The sequence below is a fragment of the Zophobas morio genome, unplaced genomic scaffold (assembly GCF_036711695.1).
Source record: "Zophobas morio isolate AGI-343-1 ecotype UQ-CSIRO unplaced genomic scaffold, CSIRO_AGI_Zmor_V1 ptg000038l, whole genome shotgun sequence".
NCBI lineage: Eukaryota > Metazoa > Arthropoda > Insecta > Coleoptera > Tenebrionidae > Zophobas > Zophobas morio.
Window position 1 is genome coordinate 1,028,686 of NW_026972143.1, and position 19,517 is coordinate 1,048,202.

Here is a 19,517-nt window from a genome sequence, read left to right on the forward strand (position 1 = left end):
CCGCCCACCCGCCCTGTCTCAATTGTAATTATTTCTTTATTCGTCGTGAGCTAAGAGGGCGGAGCTTAACTGCAAAAACCTCCACTAGAAATTAAAAACATATTTTTGAGTATCGTGTTTTTCAAAGAATACTAATATTAAGAAAAAAATGAAGCCAAAGATTAGGCCCCACCCATACCCGCCCCTATCTCAATTCTCAATTGTGATGAATTCGTTGTCAGAACGAGGGGCGGGGCTTAATTGCAAGATCCATATTTGTCTACATGTTTTAAGTTTTTTGTTCTGAAAAGACGACTACATACATTAAGAAACAAGGCAAAATATAAGCCCCGTCCGCCCGCCCTATCTCAATTGTGATGATTTTTTTTATTCGTCGTGAACCAAGGAGGCGGAGCTTAATTGCAAAATCCTTGTTATTTCTCTACAAGAAATTACCATGTAAGACATGTTTTTGAGTATCATGTTATTCAAAGAATACTATGTATACTAAAAAAAAATTAAAGCCATAGAGTAAGCCCCACCCATACCTGCCGTTCTTGTTGTACCATGCCCTGATCTAAATAGTAAAGAAGTTTTCATTCGTTGGTAGACCTAGGGGCGGAGCCAAATTGCAAAATCCATATTTCCTTACAAAAATATACCATTTTGAACGTATTTCAAGTTTCTAAGAACAAAAAAATCATCACAATTGAGATTATGATATTATCTTTGCCATTTCTATTGAAACACTACCTGTTAATTGTAAATTTGGCAACGTTCATATTCAGACAATTTTCGAATTAAAAGCCGTTGTCAATCAACCGAAAGCTGTCATCAAAATCAACAGGTGGTGTTTCAATAGAAATGGCAAAGACAATACGTGTGTGAAACCCCAGAAGCTCAGATCACCTCGACACCCAATGGGTAAAAGAGGGTAACAGATTATAAATGTATATCACAATTTTGATGGGGTGGGTGGGCGGGGTCTACATTTTGTTTTTTGTTTTTTTTTTCTTAATATACATAGTATTCTTTGAACACGATCCTCAAAAACATGTTCATTTCTTGTAAAGAAATAAGTACTTTGCAGTTAAACTCCGCCCCTTTGGTTCACGACCAATAAAAAAAATCATCACAATTAAGATGAGCGGGTGGGCGGGCTTACATTTTGCCGTTTTCTTTTAATATGTGTAGATTTTTTTTCACAACATGAAACTTAAAACATGTTTAAAATGGAAAATTAGGCTCCACCCCATAATTGCAAAATCCAAATTTCCTTGCAAAAATGTCCCATTTTGACCATGCGCTGAGTTTCTTGTTGTGAAAAGCTATGGCTATGTATATTAAGAAAAAAAGGCAAGATATAAGCCCCGCCCACCCGCCCTATCTTATGATTCTTATGATTTTTTTTATGTGTCGTTAGCCGAGGGGCGGAGCTTAATTGTAAAATCCTTATTTTTCTACGAGAAATTACCGTGTGAAATATGTTCTCAAGTAATCGTGTTATACAAAGAAAACTAAATGTATTAATTAAAAAAGAAAACCCAAAGAGAAGCTCCACCCATCCGCCTTGATCTCAATCGTGATGAATTTTTCATTCGTTGTCAGATCGAGAGGCGGAGCGTAATTGCAAAATCGATATTTCCCTATACAAAGTTACCATTTTAAACATGTTTTAAGTTTCTTGTTGTGAAAAGATGACTTCACATATTAAGAAAAAATGGCAAAATGTAAGCCCCGCCCAACCGCCCTATCTCAATTGTGATGATTTTTTTATTCGTCGTGAGCCAAGAGGACGGAACCTAATTACAAAATCAATACTTTCCTACAAAATTTTACCATTCTAAACATGTTTTACCTTTGTTGGTGTGAAAAGAAAACTACACATATTAAGAAAAAAGGGCAAAATGTAAGCCCTTGTAATTGTAACACCTAATTTGTTTTTGAGACGAATAGCAAATCTTGTTAATTTAAACTTATGAAGATTTCGGTGAACAGGTGATTAAATGACTTAATATTAGTGGACCTCATTATCTCTATCAAAATTTGATTTTCGTGCTGTCAACTGCTGGCAAGTTTTATATCGATCTTAATAAATTACAAGTGAGAGTATTCTGTGGACACACAGTTGTGTTTTTGACGTTATGTCGAACACGAATTTCAAAATTCTGAAACAAAACACATAGAACTGTGAGAGACGGATTTAAAAATATTCAGAAAATTTGCTTACAAATAATATGACCCATTTTAGGTAAATGACGTCGATCCTGGAATATTCAAAGCTTCTGCAAGGGATATTTTTCAAACAACCTGCACTACTGTAACATTTGCCCATACTTTACCCGTCAATTTTATTTCTGAAGAACCATATTGGAAGTCATGGGTCTTCATTCAAACGTTTTGAACTGGCGGTCCATTTCCAGAACCACAGTATATCCAGAACTGTGATCGCCAGACAAATACAAAATTTTTTTTAAAGAAACAGCAAACACTTTGTAAATGGTACAGGTGTCATTATCAGTAAATCATTGTAAATATGTACATTTTCAAAAGCAGCAAGTGTTCCTTATCATCTGTGTAACAGCTATTAAAATTAATAAAAAGTCGAATATTATATATTAATGTGTATGTTGTGTTGCCTACCACCTGGCGTCAATTTTTGAGGTTATGTTTGTTGAATAGCATTTTTGAGTATAAATCAGGTAAGAAACGACTAAGCATTTTTTTAACGATATATAACTACAAAAATTAACTAATTTAGGTGAGCCATGTTAAGAACACAAGACTCAGGGGACAAGAAGTCTTTCTCCAGTCATCTCCACTACTGCAACATTTGTCCATTTTATACAACATCACGTCTCTTCTTTGCAAACCACATCAAAGACCATGGCTCATCTTCCACCTACTTCAACTGCGAAAATAGCACAATTGAAAATTATCATTGCAAGGACTGTGATTTTGAAACCCATTTAACCCTACTTTTGAAACAACACAGAGAAAAGTATCACTCGGATAAAACAGACCTATCAACGAAAAGCGTCATCGTTCGTTACGTTTGTGAAAAGTGCGGCCTTGGGACTCATTTTTTGATGAATTGGCTTCAACACACGTCTTGGAAAGAAAATGCAGCCAAAACAAAAAACTCAAAGTGTGACTATTACCATTGTAAACAGTATGTGCTCAGGTCAACAATAAAAGACAACAAAAAATCCCTAATAACTCACGAATGTGTCGAACATAAAAATCCAGAACTGAGGCACAAATGGGAACACAACTACAGTAAAAACTCCAGCGAAACGGAAGTGGAAGTGCTTCCCACTAAAAGCGAGGTTAAAAAAATTACCAGCCAGGTTGAAGAAATTATCAAGCAGGTTAAATGTGGCGAGTGTTCGTGTGTTTTAGAAAATATGGAGGCCCTACGGAATCACGTGAATAAGGAACACAAAGTACATAAGAAAGTTAAGTGGTACCAATGCGGAGAATGTATGCAGAAGCTTTCATCATTGGGTGGCTTACAGAAGCATATGAAAGAAATGCATCCAGAAAGAAAAGTCGATTGGTATAAATGTGAACAATGTGCGTACAGGGCAAAATATGCAACTGCTTTGAGAAACCACGTCTTTTCCACACACTCAAATGATGCTCAGAGAGAGTGGTATCAATGTAAAAATTGTACCTTCAAAAGCAACGAATGGAGTTCTTTGCAGATACACATGGAAGATGTTCATTTGCATGACGTGTGCTATAAGTGTGAAGAGTGTATGTATACAACTAGTAATCCTTATGCGTTTAGAAAACACATCACTTTGAATCATATAAGTGGAGGTCAGATGAAGTGGTACCAATGTGGAGAGTGCACTTTCAGTAAAAAGCGTAAAGGAACATTACGGTGTTGTACATTCCAAGGAAAAAAAATGAGTAGAAAGGAGATCACTCACTGATTATCAAATGTTTAATTTTTGACATAATTTAATTGTAATTTGAATGATAAATTATTAATTGTTTGTAGTTTCGATTTTTTCGCAATGCGCATGTGTACATGTCAATCTGTCGTCCGTTCATAGATTGCTTTCACGTGTCGTTGAATTATCTGTATGGTTGGTTGCATATACGCTTTTACTAATTTTGATTAATGCTACACAGATTTTTTTCTGTTTGACAGTATCACAGGGTTTATACATTTTGTTGAAGAAAAACACACTGAACAAAAAATATTATATTGTGGTACATACTCATACATACTTAAGGTGCTATAACATTACATACATATTAGCTATGTTGTATACTTCTCTCTCCTTTTGCAGTAGTTGCATGTCTAATTTGTTCTATTTTTGTAATTAAACATTACTTAAGTTTAGCAAATCCCCTCATTCCGACTTCATCGCTGCCTCCACATCGCACGAATGTTTGTCCTTTATATGTTTCTTTAAATTGTTTACATATATTGTTTTAAGCGAACAATAATCACAAGTATACCACTTATTAAAATGCACGGCGTTTAAATGCTGGTTCAAGTGCCGCTTCAGCTTCGCCCTAAACGGACACTTTTCGCATTGATACCACTTAATCTCGTTTTCGGTCAAATGTTTATTAATTATGTGATCCTTCATCGAATACGCATTTCTCGTTTTGTACGAGCACTGCTCACATTCATGCCACTCCTCCCCATGAGTCGACTTCACGTGCCACTCAAACGAGCTCTTAATCTTAGTTCTGTAGCCACATTGTTCACAGCAAAACCACTCAACCTCATTATCGCTCGCGTGCTTCCTCAACACGTGATTCTTCATACTCGTCCGATACTTGGTCTTAAACGAACATCGGTCACATTCGAACCACTTGCTATCTTCGTCGTTCAAGTGGTGAGTGTTCACGTGCGCTTTCAGCCACTCTTTGTTCTTCGTTTTGAACGGACACTGCTCACATGGGTACCACTCGATTTCGTCCTCGTTTTGGTGCTTGTTGTATATATGTCTCTTCAAAATATGCGTGATTTTGGTTCGGAACGAACACTGGTCACAGTCGTACCACTTGATGTCTTTCTCGTCCACGTGGACCGAACTTATGTGGACCTTCAAGGCCCGTTTGAATTTGGCTTTGTACGAGCACAGGTCGCACGGGTACCAGTTGATTTCGTTTTCGTTCGTGTGCTTCCGGTGGACGTGGATTTTCAAATTGTGCGCCGTTTTGGTTTTGAAGGGGCAGTGGGCGCATTTGTGCCACTTAATACTGTTTTCGTCGAGGTGCTGCACGTTTAGGTGTTTTCGTAGCGCGAATTTAAATTTACATTTGTAGGAACACATCTGGCAGTGGTACCACTGGATTTCGTCGTCTTTTAAGTGTTTCGAGATCGTGTGGGTTTTTATGGAGCGCTTGTACTTGGCTTTGTAGTCGCATAGGTTGCACTTGTACCAGGTGCAACCGTCTCGTTTGCCTTTTGTTCGAACTTTCTCAAAGCGGACTTTGGTTTTGTGGGTCAAGTATGGATTGTCGTCTTTGGGGCACGATAAGGAGTGCTGAACCCACTTTAAGGCGAAGTAGGTGGCGAAGCTGCATTTTCCGCACAGGTAAATTCGGCTGCGGTATTTCTTGTCGAGGTCTTGCGGGTTTTCTAGTTTGATGGCGTGGTAACGTTCGATGTGCTCTTTCAAGAGTATGGTTAGGTCTGTTTGGAAGCCACAGTCCATACAGAAATAATTTTCAATGGTGATGTTTTCACAGATGAAAGGGGTGATTCGAGTGAAGTTCCTTGGATAGTCGACAGTCGCCATTTTGGTTTATCTAAGTAGGTAATCTTGTGTTACATAATAAAACAAGTGTTTGTTTTTTCGTACCTAAGAGGAGGAGATTGTCAGAAGCTTTAATAGTTACAAAATTGCATCTAAAAGTGTCCACAAGACAACGAACATAACCTCACTAATTAATGCTACGTCGGTTCATCGACATTGATAATGTCGGTGTCTTTAACACCCACGAATCAGAGTACGTTCAGAATTATAAACACTGAATATCAAAAATACATATTATCGATTTCATTTACATTACATAAAAAATTCATCAATGCAATAATTTTGGGTGTCTCTGCATTACATGTTTTTTTTTTTCAAAGGAACATAATTCACAATTTTGTCCAGCTTTCTGTTTTAATACCATGATATTTTTGTTTGTGTTCCTTCAAGATTATCAATAAATTAGTTTGGAAATCGCACTTCTACCAATAATAATGCAAAGAAAAAAATCAAAGTGAAAATAAACTCTTCCGAGTGTTTCACTGAAGGCTCCAGGGGTGCCATTTTGGTTCACTTGATTTTCCAATTTTTTTAGTAGATTATTTTCTTTGGAATTTTGCTCCGTAACTTAAGTGAGGAGGTTCAAGTGCTTGAAAATACGTCTATATCATAGGTCTATATGTGTTCAAATATTGGTATAAACATAACCTTATTGTATAATAAAGAGTGGTGCCAGTGGCGTAACTGACTTATCATAAAAGGCCCTTAAAATAATAAATGCTCCGAAGACTTTATTAAACAAAATTCTTAATAGTAATAAATACGAAGTGGCAAAATAAATAATAATAACTTTAAAAAACAAAAAACAAGAGACGCTGACACCAGACACACAAAGACAATACAAAAGTAAGATAAATTAACGGCTCTGCTGGGTTATGGAACATATTATTGACAAAAGTATTATCTGTGAAAATAAGTCTACATATATTAAGAAAAAAAAGGCAAAATGTAGCCCCGCCCACCCACCCTATCTCAATTGTGATGATTTTTTTATTCGTCATGAGTCAAGGGGGCGGAGCTTAACCACAAAATCCTTCTTTCTCTACGAGAAATTAAAAACATGTTTTTGAGTATCGTGTTATTCACCTGCCCTGATTTAAATAGTAATGAAGTTTTCATTCGTCGGCAGACCTAGGGTTTGAGCTAAATTGCAAAATCCATATTTCTTCACAAAAATGTACAATTTTAAACGTGTTTCAAGTTTCTAAGAATAAAAAAAATCATCACAATTGAGCTGGGGTGGGTGGGAGGGGTTTATATTTTGCCTTTTTTTTAATATACATAGTATTCTTTGAACAATACGATACTCAAAAACATGTTTTTAATTTGTTGTAAAAAAATAAGTAACGTGCGATCAAAATTAAAATACCTCTAGTTTCTACTCGATGCGCAAATGTTTTTTGAACATATGGCGTAGCTAACATCGTACATTGCACATTTGTCAGTGTCAAACTCGTTCTGTCACTTCTATCTGTGACTTCTATCATTACTCTCATCTGTATACTATCTGTCACTATTCGAATTATTGATATAACCTCAAATCGCCATGCGTTTAGAAAACATTTGAGTATCTAGAACTAGAGGTGTTTTTTATTTGGTCGCTCGTTATTTTGCAATTAAGCTCCGCCCCCTTGGTTCACGGCAAATAAAAAAAAATCATCCCAATTGAGATATGGCGGGTGGGCGGGCTTCCATTTTGCCTTTTTGTTTTAATATGTGTACACTTCTTTGCACAACATGAAACTTAAAACATCTTTCAAATGGAAAATTTGTATAAGGAGATATCGATTTTCCAATTAGGCTCCGCTCCATAATTGGAAAATCCATATTTCCGTGGAAAAATGTACCATTTTAATCTTGTTGTAAGTTTTTTGTTGTGAAAAGATGGCTATGTATATTAAGAAAAAAAAGGCAAAATATAAGCCCCGCCCACCCACCCTATCTCAATTCTGATGATTTTTTTTATTCATCGTAACCCGAGGGGCGGAGCTTAATTGTAAAATTCTTGTTTTTTCTACAAGAAATTACCATGTGAAATATGTTCTTAAGTAACCGTGTTATATACACCGCAATTTGATTGGTTGAAAACCCACCGTGAACGGCAACGTAACGGCGAAATTAAAAATATAAAGTTCTTTTAAAATTAAGAATAATAATAATTGAATAAAAAATCATACAAAAAAATATCCTAAAACATATCAGTAGTGTTTGTGAACGTACCCTCAAACGTCAAATGTCACTAAACTGTCAACGCGTAAGTGCAACTTCTGAGGTTATGTTTGAATATTATTTATAAACAATTTTCGAGAATTTTACGGTAGGTAGCGAAAGTAAAAAACTTCCTTCATAATGTGCTAAAAAATTAATAACGTAGGTCACCAAAATGTCCAATCTAGATGGAAACTGTACTGAAAATGTACACCCCCTGACGAAGTGTCACCCTTTGCGTCTGCACCCCTTCAACTGTGAAAACAGCAACATAGACGCTTTTTCTTGCAAGAACTGTGACTTTCGAACAGAACTCACCCTTTTGTTCAAACGACACATCGAAATCTGTCAAAGCACCAAAACGGACGATCTTTCAAATGAGGACTACTCAATCCAGAGCTATGTTTGTGAAAAGTGCAGTTTTGAAACACACTTTATATTTAAGTGGCTTCAGCACACTGCACAATGTTGTAAATCTGACACGAAAGCTCCCAGGTGGTATAAATGTGACCACTGCAAATACAAATCAAAATATAAACACGCGTTAGAAAGACACAGAATCTCGAAACACATGAACGACGGAGACATAGTGTGGTATCACTGTCCCAAATGTCCGTACAAAGCTAAACATAAATCTAATTTAAAAACTCACCGACTTAAACACCATTTAAACAGGAAGAGTCTTAAATGGCATGAATGCAGTCTATGTGAATATAAAACTGAATTCAAAGATGTCTATAACCGTCATCTACGCATTCGCCATTTTGACGAACAAGATTGTAGATTTAAATGCACACAATGTTCGTACACCTCGAAACAAAAAATATCGTTGAACAGACACGTAAATTTACACCACTCGGGTGGTAAGGACGTGAAATGGTACAAGTGTGATAAGTGTTCGTACAAAGCAGTACAAAAAGATAAATTAAAACGTCACATAACCGCCCACCATTTAAATGAACAAGACATTAAATGGTACAAATGCCAAAAGTGTTCATACAAAGCTAAACAACTGTGTAATTTGAAAGCACACATAAACGCGCGTCATTTGGACGAAGATGACATTAAATGGCACGAATGCCAGAAGTGCCCATATAAAAGCAAATGCAAATCGAATTTATATGTGCACATAAATGCGCACCATTTGGATGAACAAGACATTAAATGGTACGAATGCACAAAGTGCCCATACAAAGGTAAACAAAAATCTTTGTTACACCAACACATTAAAACTCACCATTTGAACGAAAATGATGTTAAATGGCACAAATGCAAAAAGTGCCCGTATAAAAGCAAAAGTAATTCTGGATTGAAAATTCACATAAATGCGATTCATTTGGACGAAAATGATGTGAAATGGTACGAATGCAGAAGATGTCCGTTTAAAGCTAAACAGATGTGTAATTTGAAGTCCCATATAAATTTCCGTCATTTGGATGAGGAGAATATTAAATGGTATGAATGCAAAAAGTGTCCTTACAAATGTAAGAAGAAATCAAACTTGAATGTGCACATAAATACGCACCATGTAGATGCACGAGATGTTAAGTGGTACGAATGTGAAATGTGTCCTTATAAAGGTAAACAGAAGGTTCAGTTACAAAAGCATATAAACACAAATCACTTGAATGAAAGTGATGTTAAATGGTATGAAGTGCCCATGCAGAAGTAAATTTTTTTGGCTGAGAAGTCACGTTAGTGCGTATCATTTGGAGGAAGCGATATGACTAATATTAATGTTAATTTATAAGTTTATTAGTGAATAAGTACGTATATGCAACCAACTGTACACGCAATTGAATCACAATACTAACATTTTGGTTTACCTGGATTTGTATTATTTATTATTTTCAATAAAATTAGAGTGCGTTTACGACTTCTCTTACCCCGTTTTTAAGAGCAAAAGATAAATTTTTAAAAATATTAAAAACTGTGAACATAACCTCACAATCACCTTCGGGGACGTAGGCAACACATAATACTCCTAGACACAGTTGCATAACCTTAAAAACGTCAATGAAAGTACTCTAATATATTTTCCAACAAGGTTATGTTTATAAGAATTTTTGTTTATATGTTAACGTATTTTCAAGCACTTAAATACGGAGCAAAAACCCAAAGAAAATAATGTCTATAATTGAAAATTCAGGTAAATCAAAATGACACTCCTGGAGTCTCTAGTTTATCTTCACTTCAGTTTTTCCCTTTGCAGATCATATCAATAGTCACAAATCACTGTCCACATTTTTCAGTTGCACAAACATTGTCGAAAATTATTTTTGTACGAAGTGTAATTTCCAAACAAATTTACTGATAACCTTGAAAGAACACCGACAGGAATACCATGGTATTAAAACAGAAAGCTGGACACAATTACGCTTTAGAAATTATATTTGTAAGAAGTGCAGCCTTGAAACACATTCTTTAATAAAGTGGCTTCAGCACACCAAATCTTATACCATAGATGAGGAAAATGAAAGACAGCATATATGTTCTTTTTGTGACTTTGAAACAAACTCCAGACGTACTTTGAGGCGGCACATTATCACGAAGCACTTGAAAGACGACGAAGTGCAGTGGCATCGCTGTGAGCATTGTCCGTATAAAGCCAAATTCAGATCTTACTTACAGAGACATGTCTACTGTCTGCATACAAATGAAACGAATATAACCTGGCATTGTTGCCAGTATTGTTCATTTAAAACCAAATCTCCCCAAAATTTAAGAAAACACACCCACAGCCAACACCGAAACGAAAACGAAATCGCCTGGCATCACTGCGACAAGTGCTCCTATAAAGGCAAGTTCAAGCACTCGTTGAGAAAACACATAAATACGGTCCACTTGGATGACAAAAACGTTAGGTGGTACAACTGTGAGCAATGCCCTTTTAGAACAAAGTACTCAAGCAATTTGAAAAATCACGTAAATAATAAACATCTGGGCGAAAATGAAGTTCGCTGGTTCCACTGCGACAAATGTGTGTACAAAGCCAAAACAAAAAACACGTTGAGGTGGCACTGGAAGTTTGCCCACTGTAGTAAAAATGTTGACTTATACAAATGTGAACAGTGCTCTTTTGAAACCAAATTACCTCAAAATTTAAGAAAACATGTGATTAATAGGCATAAAAATGAAGACGAAGTTACGTGGTTTCAGTGTGAAAGGTGTCCCTACAGAAGTAAGATTAAAGCGTCGTTAAAAGAGCACGTAAATGCTTTTCATTTAGATGGGAAGGATGTTAAGTGGTACAAGTGTGAGTTGTGTTCCTTTAAAACAAAACATCCGCGAAGTGTGAAGAAACATGTAATGCACAGGCATGCAAAATTATTAGTCTGAATTTGTTGTATATTGTAAATATATTTTATTATTAAATGTTAGTGAACGTACTCTTCAATCATACGTCAAATGTCAATTACCCACCCAAATGTCAACGCACTTTTGAGGTTATGTTTGTAACTAACCCTTCATAAACAATATTTTTTAGCCATTTTAAAGAAATTAAACAATTTTCCAGGCAATAATATCACAAAGGCAGCCTCTAAGATATATTAAACCGCTAAAATTTTAGGTTACAAAAATGTCAATTTTGGAATTTGCCTTAATGAAACCTTTCTCCGACACTACACATTACTGCCACATTTGCCCCTATTTCACACCTTCAGTTTCTCATTGGGTCAGCCACGTCCGAACCCACACCTCAACTTTACCTTTCAACTGCAAAAACAGCATTGAAAACTACTACTGCAAGGACTGTGATTTCCAATCGAATTTAACAATACTCTTCAACGAACACGCCAAAAGTCACCGTAGAATTAAAACCAGAAGCCCCAAAAACGCAACTTTGGAATACACAGTTCAAAATTATGTTTGCAACGAGTGCAACTTTGCCACGTACTTTTCGATGAAATGGCTTCAACACACCTCTTGTTGTCCCGCAAAAACAACTAACTCACAAACAAACCACACCCAGGATGGCTGTGAATGGTACGAATGTGACCAATGTGGCTACAAAACTAAATACAAAAGCGCCTTAAAAGTCCACAACATTTCGAAACATTTAAAAGACCATGAAATTCGATGGTACCAATGCGGAAAATGCCCATACAAAGCTAAATATAAATCAAGCTTGCGCAGCCACATAAACGCCGCCCATATGGACGAAAGCAGCATCAAATGGCACAAGTGCAAAAAATGCCCATACAAAGCTAAACTAAAATCGTATTTAAAACGCCACGAAAAGACTATACATTTGATGGGGAAAAATGCGAAGTGGTATGAATGTGATCAGTGTTTATACAGAACGACCAGAAAAACGCACTTGGGGCAACATATAATTTACAAACACGGAAACGAAAACGAAATCCAGTGGTATCAATGTGAAAAATGCCCGTACAAAGCTAAATATAAAGTAAGCTTGCGCAACCACGCATACACTGCACATATGGACGACAGTAGCATCCATTGGCATCAATGTGAACATTGTCCATATAGAGCTACACAAAGAGGGTATTTGAAGAAACACGTAAGAGCGATTCACTCAGACGAGAAGGATATTACGTGGTACGAATGTGAACAGTGTTTGTTTAAAACTAAATATCCAAAGAGTTTGAAGAATCACATGAATAACAAACATTTGAGTGATAGTGAAGTTGTGTGGTATCAGTGTGAGAAGTGTCCACATAAAACTAAGATTAGGAGCTCGCTAATCTTGCACATTAAGACTTTACACATAGAGGCGAAGGATATTAAATGGCATGTATGTGATCAGTGTCCATATAGGGCGAAAAAATCGATTACTTTGAAAGAGCATGTGATTACTAACCATTTAGACGAGAGTGAAATTGAGTGGTTTCAGTGTGAGAAGTGTCCTTTTAGGGGGAAGCTGAAAAGGAGGTTGAATGATCATATGCAGTCCGTGCATTTACCCAAAAAAGTAAAATAATATTTATACTAACACAGTTTTATTTATAATAAAGTGCAAACGTACGAAATTATTTAGTTAATTTATTTAAATCTAAATTGCGCAGCTATAGGCAACCAGTAATACTGTGCTATATTTTTTCTAAACCCGTATATAATCGTTTGGATGTTTATCGAAATATTATTATATTCCGATTAGTTTTTTATCTTTTTGACACTGTCAACAAATAAGGGCAGTCCCTTCACTTTTTCAAAGTAAATTAGTTATTATTTTGACATATGGACAGAAGTATTCACGAACGTACCCTATGACGTCCGATTTTGACGTTTGAGGTTATGTATCTTCAGCGTTACTAAAAACTTACTTATTTAATTAAAACATCTTAGGACTAGTCAGAGACTATCGTCTGGATGAAATCGTGGGCTAAATACCAAAATGGCAATATTTGTTCAGACGTCTCGACCCCAGGCTTTATTCCATCGGTTCCCTTTAACTGTGAAAACAGCTACATAGACAACTACTCCTGCAAGAAGTGCACCTTCCAAGCTGATCTACTCATATTTTTCAAAAGACACGTCGAAGACTACCATGGTATTAAAAAAGAAACCGATTTCACCCCTTTGCGTTACAGTTACAACATTCAAAATTATATTTGCAAAAAATGCAACTTTGCAACCCACTCGTGCATAAAAAGACTGCAACATTCGACGGAGTGCCTTGAAAGTAAACACAGTTCCGAAAAGCTCAGTCCACACGTATTAAAAACAGTCAAAATTCATAAAATCCAGCCTCATCGCAAAAAAAAGAAACCAAAAAATCCCCGCTGGCACAAATGTGACCAATGTGATTACCAGTCCACAAACGCAAGTCACTTAAAAGCGCACATAATTTCCAAACACCTTAAAGAAGACGAATTAAGTTGGTTTTATTGTGACAAGTGCCCCTATAAAACCCTGTTCAAGAAGCACCTGCGCCGGCACGACCACGCCAAACACACTGAAGACGAAAAAGTGCAATGGTATGAATGTAAACTGTGTCCATACAAATCTAAATTCCAAGGACCGTTGAATTGGCACAAAAAAGCCACACATCTCATCGGAACCAATATTAAACTGTACGTTTGCGACCACTGTCCCTATAAAACGTGCAGGAGAGGAAATTTCCGGAGACACATCACTAGTAAACACGTCAACGACAGCGAAATCCAGTGGCACCAATGTGAAAAATGCACCTACAAGTCGAAATTCAAAAGCAACTTGAACATCCACATGAAGATGGTACATCCAGACGAAAGCAGCATCAAATGGGAGAAATGCGAGCAATGCGGCTTCCAAACCAAGTTTGCAAAAAACCTGAAAATGCACGTGCAGAATAAGCATTTGAGTGATGGAGGAATTCGGTGGTATTATTGTGAAAAGTGCCCCCATAAAACTAAGCACAGAAGCGCTTTGCAGCTGCATATCAGTAACAAGCATTTGAGTGAAAGTGAAGTCGAGTGGTTTCAGTGTGAAGAGTGTTCGTATAAAAGTAAACAGAAGAGCCGGTTAAAAGTGCACATACGTGAGGTGCACTTCTTGGATAAAAAAGATATCAAGTTGTATGAGTGTGACCAGTGTTCGTATAAAGCAAAACAAGCGAAATGTGTGAAAGATCACGTTATTATGAAGCACGTGAGGGAAAGTGAAGTGCAGTGGTATCAGTGTGAGGAGTGTCCATACAGAGGGAAATTGAAGAAGTTGTTGAGTAAACATGTAGCTACCGTTCATTTACGCAGAAGTAAAGTGACCTAAGAGCATCACAATTGATTATTTTTGTTAGAAAAACGAACTGTAAATTGATATTTGAATAAATTATTGATTAATGCTTGTAGATAGGCAACACACAAAACACAACTGTCATTATGAACGTACTCTGATTTTGACGTTTGAGGTTAAGTACACCCATTAAACATTGACATTATAATACTGTTAGCATTAAATGTGGTATTATAATGTCGATAATACAATTAAAGAAAAGTGTAAAAAGAAAATAAACACTTAAAATTCCATTTTTCATCAGTCAAACACACCACCGTTTTGGTAAAATTCCCAGGAAAGTCGAAAGAGTTCAAATGAACCCCTCAAGCTATACCCTTGATGGTAAAATTCACCCATACCTCAAAACAACGAACTTTTTTCTGTCGGCAGGACCATTCAACTGCGAAAACAGCCACCTGGAAAAATATTCGTGCAAAAATTGCGACTTCCAAACAGATCTAACCGTACTTCTGAAACAACACATTGATGACCGTCACGGCGTTAAAAAAGAATATCATGTTGATATTAGTGTCCCCAGTTATATTTGTAAAAAGTGCGACTTTGAAACCCACTCCTGCATCAAAAGACTTCACCACTCGACAGAGTGCCTTCACAGTAAAGACAACCGAAAAATACTTGAAGACAGACCCAGGAACCGCCGCTGGCACAAATGCACCCACTGCGACTACAAATCCAAAAACGTGTGTAACGTCAAAGGTCACATAATCTCGAAGCACTTAAAAGACGACGAATTAACGTGGTATCAGTGCGACAAGTGCCCTTATAAGGGCCGTTTCAAGAAAAACCTGCGTCGCCACGAGCACGCCAACCACATAGAAGACGAAAAAGTCAAGTGGTACGAATGCAAACTGTGCCCTTACAAATCCAAATTCCAAGCATCCCTAACCTGGCACAAAAAGGCCACACATCTAGTCGGAACGAACATAAAACTGTACGTTTGTGACCTCTGCCCTTACAAAACTTGCCGAATAGGAAACTTTCGCAGACACAGTACTAGCAAACACGTCACCCACAATCCCCATTTAGGCCCTAACAAGATCTACACGTGCGACCAATGTCCATATCAAACTCGCAAATCGTCGAATTTCCAAAGACACTTAACCAGCAAACATATCAGTGACAACGAAATCGAGTGGCACCACTGTGACAAATGTTCGTACAAATCCAAGTTTAAAAGCACGTTGAAGCTCCACACGAAGGTGGTGCATCCCGAAGAGAAGGACATCACGTGGCAGAAGTGCGAGCACTGTGCTTATCGGACGAAATCGGCCAAAGTCTTAAAGAGCCACGTAAGAAATAAGCATTCAAGTGATGATGAAATTAGATGGTTTTATTGTGATAAGTGTGCACACAAAACTAAACACAAATACGCGTTGCAGGTGCATTTGAATAATAAACATTTGAGTGAAAGTGAAGCGGAGTGGTATCAGTGTGAGGAATGTCCATTTAAGAGTAAATTGAAGACTCGGTTGAATGTCCACGTGCGCCAGTTTCACTTGGATCAGAAAGATATTAAGTTGTATGAGTGCGAGCAGTGTCCGTACAAAGCGAAACAGTCGAGGTGTTTGAAAGACCACGTTATTATGAAACATTTGAGCGAAAGTGAAATTCAGTGGTATCAGTGTGAGGAGTGTCCATATAGGGGAAAGTTGAAGAAGTTGTTGCAGAAACATGTCGCTACGGTACATTTACGGAGAAGAAAAGGGCCGTATTTTGATTGAAGTTGGCGTGCCCCCTGGCAGATGTATATTTTTTGTATTTTGAAAATGTTTGATTGTTTTAATAAATTTTTGGTCTGTTGTCACTCTTTCGACTTCTGTGATGCGAAAGTTTTTTTATTGTTCTTTAACAACAAAGTTAGACATTTTATTCAATTTCTGCCTCAAAAGAGGGCTGATTCTCAAAATTTTCAGCTCACAACAAAAATCCATCGTTAGAACCTAACCTCAAACACGCTTGTCACAAATGTCAAACAATAAAGTTACCACAAGGTTATGCAACACATTATACTAAAACAACATTTAAAAATCACTCTACAATAACAATAATACTACACTTATTTGTTCTCCAATCAGTCTTCACATTTATATCTTCGTCCTAGTTTAAATGGCACGCACTTGTATGTCTTTTTAAGTCGAAATTTCGTTTAGTTTTATATGGACACTGGTTACAATTAAACCACTTAATATTTTCTTCCTCTAAATGGCGCGCACTTACGTGATTTTTCAAATTCGACTTTGACTTAGCTCTGTATGGACAATTATGGCACTCATACCATTTCATATTTTGTTCATGCTGGGAATTCATGTGCTTTTTTAAATTGTTTTTATATTTACATTTATACGAACACTTTCTACACTCATACCATTTAACAAGTTGTCCATTTGGTGCGCATTTACGTGCTCTTTTAAGTGGACATTTTGTTTAGCTTTATATGAACACCAGTCGCATTTATACCATTTAATATCCTCTTCATCCGTATGCCGGACGACGATGTGACGTTTCAAACACGCATTTGTTTTAGTTTTATATGAACACTTGTTGCAGTGAAACCAACTAATGCATTTTTCATCCAAATGTTTCAGTTTTATGTGAGTTATTAAATTATATTTTCGCTTAGTCTTGAATAAATAAATAAATAAATAAATAAATAAATAAATAAATTTATTTCCAACAGGTAATACATCACCCAATTACAGGAAAAATTAACTTAACTCTGTGCAATAAAGTGTGGCAGATATGCTTACAAAAAAATAAATTAAACAAACTATATATAGGATCCTAATATTATAACCAAATTACTACTTGATAAAAGTTAAAAACGAAAAATAAACATGTATGAACCTAAACTCGCAACAATGACTGTTTTATCACATTAAATGAATCTGCATTAATGTCGCAGAACAATGAAATTTTGTTAAACGATTCTGACATTAATACAACTGGAGACCTACGTAAAATATTGGTTTTGAAAGAAAAAGTATAAAACGTTAAATTTTGTCTTGAATTAATACGGGGAACAATAAAATTAAGCTTATTTAACAAAAACGGACAATCAGTTTTATTGTTAACTAAGTTATACAGAAACTTCACTATTAAGAGGTTACGTCGAATTTGTAAACTAATAAAGTTGAACCGATTTAATAATTGAGAGTGGTCATAACCTCGTTCAGGGTAAACTCCATCTAATCGAAAACATAAAAATTTTAGGAATTTACGTTGTACTGATTCTATGTTTTTTATATATATGTCGTATTGCGGATACCATATAATTGCCCCATATTCAAGACCTGACCTGACTAAAACATAGTATAAATTAATTAAAGTTTCTATGTTACAAAAATCACTGCAGTTTCTGTATAAAAAGCCATACATCTTATAAGCTTTTCTCGTTATGTTATTAATATGTTCTGAAAAACTAAATTTGATATCAAAGATTATACCCAGATCTTTTGAACTCTCTTTACGTTTTAATACAGTTCCGTTGATATTATAGCCAAAGAGTAAAGGTTCCACTTTTCTTGTATATGAGACGACGAAGCATTTGTCTTTATTAAGTGACAACCGATTTTGACTGCACCAATCAAACACGACATCGATGTTATATTGCAGTTTCAAGTAATCATCTGTAGTATTAATTTCTAAAAATAATTTGAGATCGTCGGCAAATAATAGTTTTTCACAAGTAATATTTTCAACAATATCGTTAATGAACAACAGAAATAACAGCGGTCCTAGATTAGATCCTTGTGGTACTCCAGACGTAGGTATAATGGTTTTTGAAAAAAAGTTTTGATATCTAACTACTTGCTCCCGATCAGTGAGATAGGAGCGAAACAGTTTACACAGGGATTCAGAAAAACCAAACCTACAGAGCTTATCTAGTAATACAAAGTGATCGATCTGATCAAAGGCCTTGCAAAAGTCAGTGTAAATTGTATCTACTTGACCTCTACTATCGATAGATTCGGAAACGTATTGTGAAAAGGAAGCTAAATTAGTTATGGTAGACCTTTTCTCAACGAAACCATGCTGCTGCGGGGATATGTAACATTTTAAAGACGAAAAAAGCTGTTTGTATAGCAAAGTCTCAAATACTTTCGCAAAATTACTCAAAAGACTAATCGGTCTATAGTTTGTAATGTTGGTTATATCACCTGATTTGAATATGGGGCATACATATGCTTTTTTCCATTGTTTAGGCATCTGATTTTGTTTTAAGATAAAGTTGAATAATTTACACAGAGGACTAGCCAAGACACCTGCACAATCCTTTAGTAAAAAACAAATCCGGTCCTGTAGTAAAAGTGTCTTTACAATTCTTCAAGACAAGAAATACATCATTTTGAGACATATGGCTTGCAGAGACAAATAGCTGCGGTGCAACCTCAAGAGAATTATTAAAATTGTACTGTGAGTCATGTTTTATATATACACTGCCAAAATATTGAGCGAAAGCATCCACAATGGCCTTAGGAGAAGACAATTCGCAGTCATTGAAATTCATCACACCTGGTATTCGAGTACACTTTTTTTTATTTTGAATAAATGTCCAGAAGGATTTCGGTTCACTTGAAATATTATTCTCTAATTTCTGAATATATCTTTTGTAAGACAGACTAATAAGTTTTTTACACCGTAGACGATGAAACTTGAACAACTTAAAGTTGTAATCCGTTCTATGCTTCTTATACAATTTGAGAACTTTTATTTTGTTGCGTATGCTTGAATGGACACTTGGCACAACAAAACCACAGTACAAAACCAAGTTGGCACATCATTGTCCAAATGTTCAGAATT

The 19,517-nt window shown here is 36.1% G+C and overlaps 7 protein-coding genes across 8 annotated transcripts; 6 read left to right on the plus strand and 1 right to left on the minus strand.

The window, feature by feature from the left end:
• Nucleotides 1–2,618: 2,618 nt before the first annotated feature.
• LOC135140072 (zinc finger Y-chromosomal protein-like) lies at nt 2,619–4,130 on the plus strand. Its single transcript, XM_064070472.1, has 2 exons — nt 2,619–2,681; nt 2,741–4,130. Exon 2 carries the CDS (start codon nt 2,748–2,750, stop codon nt 3,918–3,920), a length of 1,173 nt encoding a protein of 390 aa, XP_063926542.1. The 5' UTR covers nt 2,619–2,681; nt 2,741–2,747; the 3' UTR covers nt 3,921–4,130.
• A 52-nt stretch (nt 4,131–4,182) lies between these two features.
• On the minus strand, nt 4,183–5,923 carry LOC135140071 (zinc finger Y-chromosomal protein-like). The gene is made up of 2 exons (XM_064070471.1): nt 5,814–5,923; nt 4,183–5,760 (listed from the first exon to the last, which is right to left on the minus strand). Exon 2 carries the CDS (start codon nt 5,748–5,750, stop codon nt 4,347–4,349), a length of 1,404 nt encoding a protein of 467 aa, XP_063926541.1. The 5' UTR covers nt 5,751–5,760; nt 5,814–5,923; the 3' UTR covers nt 4,183–4,346.
• Nucleotides 5,924–8,008: 2,085 nt separating this feature from the next.
• LOC135140064 (zinc finger protein 142-like) lies at nt 8,009–9,783 on the plus strand. The gene is made up of 2 exons (XM_064070463.1): nt 8,009–8,085; nt 8,143–9,783. Exon 2 carries the CDS (start codon nt 8,152–8,154, stop codon nt 9,646–9,648), a length of 1,497 nt encoding a protein of 498 aa, XP_063926533.1. The 5' UTR covers nt 8,009–8,085; nt 8,143–8,151; the 3' UTR covers nt 9,649–9,783.
• A 218-nt stretch (nt 9,784–10,001) lies between these two features.
• Nucleotides 10,002–11,356, plus strand: LOC135140140 (zinc finger Y-chromosomal protein 1-like). 2 transcript variants are annotated; one of them, XM_064070561.1, is made up of 2 exons: nt 10,002–10,125; nt 10,174–11,356. In XM_064070561.1, exons 1-2 carry the CDS (start codon nt 10,104–10,106, stop codon nt 11,313–11,315), a joined length of 1,164 nt encoding a protein of 387 aa, XP_063926631.1. In that variant the 5' UTR covers nt 10,002–10,103; the 3' UTR covers nt 11,316–11,356. The 2 variants fall into 2 exon arrangements, with proteins under 2 accessions (XP_063926631.1, XP_063926632.1); XM_064070562.1 differs by having other exon boundaries at nt 10,189–11,356.
• Nucleotides 11,357–11,430: 74 nt separating this feature from the next.
• Nucleotides 11,431–12,973, plus strand: LOC135140139 (zinc finger Y-chromosomal protein 1-like). The gene is made up of 2 exons (XM_064070560.1): nt 11,431–11,493; nt 11,548–12,973. Exon 2 carries the CDS (start codon nt 11,557–11,559, stop codon nt 12,919–12,921), a length of 1,365 nt encoding a protein of 454 aa, XP_063926630.1. The 5' UTR covers nt 11,431–11,493; nt 11,548–11,556; the 3' UTR covers nt 12,922–12,973.
• Nucleotides 12,974–13,310: 337 nt separating this feature from the next.
• Nucleotides 13,311–14,690, plus strand: LOC135139954 (zinc finger protein 711-like). The gene has a single exon (XM_064070319.1). It carries the CDS (start codon nt 13,311–13,313, stop codon nt 14,688–14,690), a length of 1,380 nt encoding a protein of 459 aa, XP_063926389.1.
• Nucleotides 14,691–14,835: 145 nt separating this feature from the next.
• LOC135140065 (zinc finger protein 711-like) lies at nt 14,836–16,521 on the plus strand. Its single transcript, XM_064070464.1, has 2 exons — nt 14,836–15,038; nt 15,087–16,521. The coding sequence occupies exons 1-2, from the start codon at nt 15,011–15,013 to the stop codon at nt 16,436–16,438; spliced, it is 1,380 nt and encodes a 459-aa protein (XP_063926534.1). The 5' UTR covers nt 14,836–15,010; the 3' UTR covers nt 16,439–16,521.
• The last annotated feature ends 2,996 nt before the right edge of the window (nt 16,522–19,517 follow it).